Source organism: Theobroma cacao, chromosome 3 (genome assembly GCF_000208745.1).
Source record: "Theobroma cacao cultivar B97-61/B2 chromosome 3, Criollo_cocoa_genome_V2, whole genome shotgun sequence".
NCBI classification, from domain to species: Eukaryota; Viridiplantae; Streptophyta; class Magnoliopsida; order Malvales; family Malvaceae; genus Theobroma; species Theobroma cacao.
Window position 1 is genome coordinate 14513855 of NC_030852.1, and position 5175 is coordinate 14519029.

General features: G+C 35.8%; 1 protein-coding gene across 1 annotated transcript; it reads left to right on the plus strand.

Annotated features, from left to right (window-relative positions):
- Positions 1149-3815, plus strand: LOC108661215. Its single transcript, XM_018117230.1, has 2 exons — positions 1149-1177; positions 1441-3815. Exon 2 carries the CDS (start codon positions 2489-2491, stop codon positions 3032-3034), a length of 546 nt encoding a protein of 181 aa, XP_017972719.1. The 5' UTR covers positions 1149-1177; positions 1441-2488; the 3' UTR covers positions 3035-3815.

Below are 5175 nucleotides of genomic sequence, written 5' to 3' on the forward strand. Positions count from 1 at the left end.
AAAAGAGAGTCTTAACGTGATGTGGGGACCGATATTTTGAAAAAGATTTAAAATATCCCCTTGAAGATCAAATTTGAATTCTTTTAAAAGGTGATTTCATTTTAACCAAGAAATTCAAGAGTAATTGGAGATTGCTACTTGTTGTGTTATAAATTGTATTTTGAATCAAATGGCTTGTGACAATATTTGCATGAATGGTTGAATTGGTATTTGTGTTGAAATATATGAACTATGTATTTAGCCTTAAGAGGCTGGATTGTGAAATAATTGCCATGTCATGCTATTGCAAATTTTATTGTATGGTGGGTTTAGCTTGCTGCAATGGGTGGATTCTATGGACCAACCTATTAGAGGGGCACGAAATTTGGTTATATATGTACCTCAGTCGGAGAGTCGCGTAGGGTATCTCCTGAGGTATGGTTAGAGTTCACGTCACGTCGAACCACCTTGTGATGATGAACTCCACTAACACCAAGGAATGGCTGTGTTTTCAAAATAAAAATATGATTTATGCGTACATTACTTTTTAACAGCCTTGGCGGATTCGGCTGGGATAGCCCCAGGCCAAGGTATCCCTGACAACCGAGTATGAGAATGATTTTGGCACAAGCCAAGTTTTTAAGAAAGTCATAAGCCATGTTGTTTATTTTTGATAAAAATGTAATGGTTTTATATGAGTTGAAATAAGTTTTAATATTATGAATTATACTTCTTTGCATGGTGAAAATAGAATTAAACGATTTTTCTCAGCTTCCTTATTTGTTTACCTATGAAATGAATCAGTAATTTCTCGCATATGGAGCGAGTTATGATTTGTGCATGATTTTAAATATTATTTGGTTTCGCGGGAGCTTGCTAAACTTTATTGATTTTATTCGAAAAAGATTATTAATATATTTTGATGCAAAAAATTTTATTGTCTCGATTATTTATACTGTATAAGAAATTCTCGATTTTTATATAAGGCACAAACTCTCATTTGAAACGAATTACTTTTATAATCTTGCATTTTTATATTCAACTAATCTGCCATTTGCTTGTTTCCCATCTACGCCCTACTCGCTGAGTCGATGATTATCACTGAGTCGATGAGACTCACAACCCTTTTATTTCCCTTTTTGCAGATAGGGATCAGCCTAGCATGTAGTCAGTGATGCCTTCGATCCACTGTGAATAGGTAAAGGCATCTCCTAGCATTTTATTCCGAGTCGCTCCGCTGTTAGAGGTCAAGTCGTAGCATTTTATTTATTAAGTTGTAAAAAAATTCTAAATTTTTATAGAAGCATTAATTTGGAGATTATAGATTTTAATACATATACTTACGAATAAAAAGGAAAAAGTTTGTATTGATTTTTATATTTATGGTTCAAGTTAGTATATGAAAGTATCAATATTATATGGTGATTGAATGTAGTGGATTAACGAGCAAATTCTAGACAGGCTTGATCGAGACTTGACGGGTCTTTTTCGGAAGTCTTGGACACCGGTAGCGACCGAGGAGTGGTCGTTACATCCTGGTTGCCTCTGAAATTGCCTCAAACCCTCAGAAATTTTTGGAACCAATATGGCTAAAACATCTCAGGGTACAAAGATATCAGAGAAGAAGAAAGGGAAAAACCCAATGGAGGAAGGAACAGGAACAGAAAGTCTGAAGAAGAAATTGAAAATCATGCCTGGTTCAGTGAAAAAATTATTCGAGAAACTAAGAGAAAAGAAGCAAAAAACTGAGAAGAAGAAAGATACAGAACCATCACTCCACAAAGGTACTAGTTTTTCTTCTTCAAAGTTTAGGAATAAGTTGCATGAATATAGGTTCAAGAATATCGAGAATGCACTAATCTCCTGTGGAAAATTTATTGATTGAAAGAGTTTTGAGGAAAATGTCGAAATCCAAACTAGTTTATTTGAGTACTTTGATGAACTAGAACTAAAAGGTTACAACACCTTTAAGAATAGGTTTTATAGTCCAAGTTTGGTTAAAGAATTCTATTCTGGTATTGCTTTGAAAGGAAAGGAATTAATAGATTTTGATGACTATGTGAAAGATGGATTGAATGTATATTTGAATGGAAAAGAGTTTGTTGTGATTGCTGAAGATTTAGGAATCCTATTGAAAACAGAATTTAAAGAAGGAGAATTTGAGCTTCTTGAAAAATATGATCCGTCCTCATTGTGGGAGATCATCACTGGGAGAAAAGAAAAATATTCCTCAAAGAGTAATTCTAGTTTGATAACCAACACTCAGATTTGAATTCTACACTATTTCATAGCAACAAATATACAGGGTAGAAGTGGAAGCTTTAGCTATATCAGCCTCCAGGACCCTTGGCTGATGGAGCATGCTTTTAATGGGGTATCTCTAAATCTGGGAAGATATATGATTGAAAAGATGAGGAGTGCTTGTAGACTTGATAAGTTAAATCTGCCGTATGGGAATGTGATTCCATCCTTTGTATAGAAGAAGGGAATATGGTCAAAACGGTATGATATGGACTTAGTAAAAACTAGAGATCAAGCTATTCATTATGGCAGCTTGGTTAAAATGGGGTATGTACTTGATGGAGAAAGGTTCATTAAAACCTCCAAGATTGGTCCAAGAAAAGAACACAGCCTACCTACTCAATCTGAAGGAGCCTCTTCCAGATTCTCAAATGAAGTAATTTTTAATTTGCTCATGAGGATTGATGGTAAATTGACTGACCAAGGAGAAAAGTTACAGAAAGTTGAAGAGAAAATCACTGAGTTGGAAAACAAGCTAAAGGAGAAGGAAAGCATGCCATCTGAACCTGTGGCTGCAGACAACTCTACAACATCTAGCACTACACTAGCACAGCAAGGTGCTATAGGTTTAGCCAAGTCAGCAGAAAAATTTGCTCCTCATGTTGGAAGTTCTGGCATTCATGCTGAAGGTTCCACCTACAAATCTGCCAGTCTTGTTTTGCAGTTTGAAGACTCTCACCGAGGGGATGATCAGCCGGCCAAGACACCCTATCTTGAACCTCAAAGCAAAAATGATTCAGAACAAGGGACATAAGTGGTTGGTTCAAGGATAGAGAAATAGTAGGCCTTTCCTCCAAATTTAGAGGAAGTTTCCATTATGGATGTCTTCCATCAAATGGTTAAGGAGGGACAAGCTGAAAAAGACACTACCAAGATAGAAACGTAAAAAGATGGTGGAGATGTAGGAAAAGGGAAGAAGCCTGCATCAGCTACCAAGGTAAAGGCAAAAGCAGAAAAAGCCAAAGCCACTGCAGCACCACCAACTGAGGCAAAACCACCAACCAAAGGTAGAAAGACTATAGCCACCGAGACAGCTTTTCTCAAAAGAAGAAAGTCTTCCAGGTTGGTAGAGAAATCTAGACCAGTTTCAACCTCTTCTCCTCAGAATCCAATCCCTATCTCAGACAAGTCCTCACCAGAACATTCACCTTTTCGAGAGCCCTCTCTTTTTCCCCTAAACTCTTTCTATGACACTGAATCCTCACCCTCTGACACATCAGATGAATAGAAGCCCTTTCCTTTGATGCTGACAAAAAAAGGGAGTAGAATAGGTGCAGGAATTCAAAAAAAAAATGTTAGGGTGGAGGAACCAAGAACCTAGGAAAGAAAAGAAAGCAGAATCAGGAGCAGGAACTTAGAAAAATAGGAAATAGGAAGCAAAAATGTCTAAGGGCAATTTCGAAATACTTTTTTATTAACTGCTTATTGTGCCATGGTGGCACTTAAACACTCAGTTTTAATTTTGTTGTTTATGTAGTTGTATGTGAAATATGAATGCTGATATGACTATGATGCTTAACTGCTACAAACTGAAGTCTGCTGATATTTTGGTGTTTTTACTGTCATGAAAAAAATCTGTTGATGCTATGCTAATATTGATGCTGATAAATGATTTTTGTTATGGCATTGTGGACAACTTCTGGTTGTAAATAGATATCGATGATGTGTATAGTTTATCAATTGAAACATGAATGATGTGGACAAAATCTAAAATCAATAAACTGTTGATAGTTGCTGAAACATTGATGAAAATCTGTCAACACTTAAAGTTGAAAGTTTAATAATGATCTGCTAATACTTACTTGCTGCAAATCACTCTACATTGCTGCACATATGTATACTCTAAATGTACAATATCATTTTCTATATGACGAGAATAAAATTGGCTGAAATAAAATAAGCAAAATATGCACACACTAAAGGGGAGCTTATACTTAGGGGGAGCAATCCTCATTTTCTACAGAAAACTAAAAAGAATTAAAAAGACACTATGCTGTTAATCATGGAATGTTTTGTCATCATAAAAAAGGGGGAGATTGTTGGCTCCATTAGTTTTTGATGATAATAAAACATTCCCATTTATGTGTGTCTAATACCTTTACTTGAGTGTGTAGGAAATTAATATATGAAATTAATTTATTAATTCTTCAAGAAGTATTTTTGATAGAAAAAGAGGGATAAATACAACAAGATGTAACTGTCTAACAAAGAGGAAGCTTATTGGTGAAACAAGGAAGAATGTTGGTTGATCAAAGTTTCAAATTGGAGAAATGGCATGCTGAAGAGTTTGAGAAACAGAATCAACTTAGTCGACCAAGACAGTCGACTAACTACTCTCTGCTAAGATCCACAAAACAGAAATAGAATCAACTTAGTCTACCAAGTAAGTCGACTAAGAGCTCTCTGTCTGCAATTTGAACTAGAACACTACAAGACAGATTAACGGCTAGAACTCATCCTCAACTATTTCCAACGGTCATAAACTGTCAAACTGCCATCAGAGTTGCATCTCCAAGTATAAAAGGGTTTTCCAACAATAAGAAACGAGTTTTTGAAGCCTTGAATGAGATTTGAGCTATAAAAAGTAGAAAAACTAGAAAAGCTTCACTGCACTTGTTTGCACTTAAACGCCTACTCTTTGCATTTGTATTTAGCACTCAATCTTGTACCAATCAGATCAACCAGTGATCATAGGTACTTTCTTTTACTACTTTTCTTGTATTCTTAGAGTGAGGAAGTCACTTTAAGAGGTCATTCAAGCTTGGGATAGCTTGATTATTGTAGGTTGTGTTTGAGCCTTGAAAAACCACTTTGGGGTTTTAGTTGAGCCCGTGAAAAACTAGTGTAAAAGGTTTTGGCTGAGCCTGGTAAAAGCCATTGTAAAGCTTGGTGAAA

Bases quoted from the DNA above. Each gene is read 5' to 3' on its own strand.
- LOC108661215 (XM_018117230.1), top strand. From the start codon at position 2,489: ATGGACTTAGTAAAAACTAGAGATCAAGCTATTCATTATGGCAGCTTG.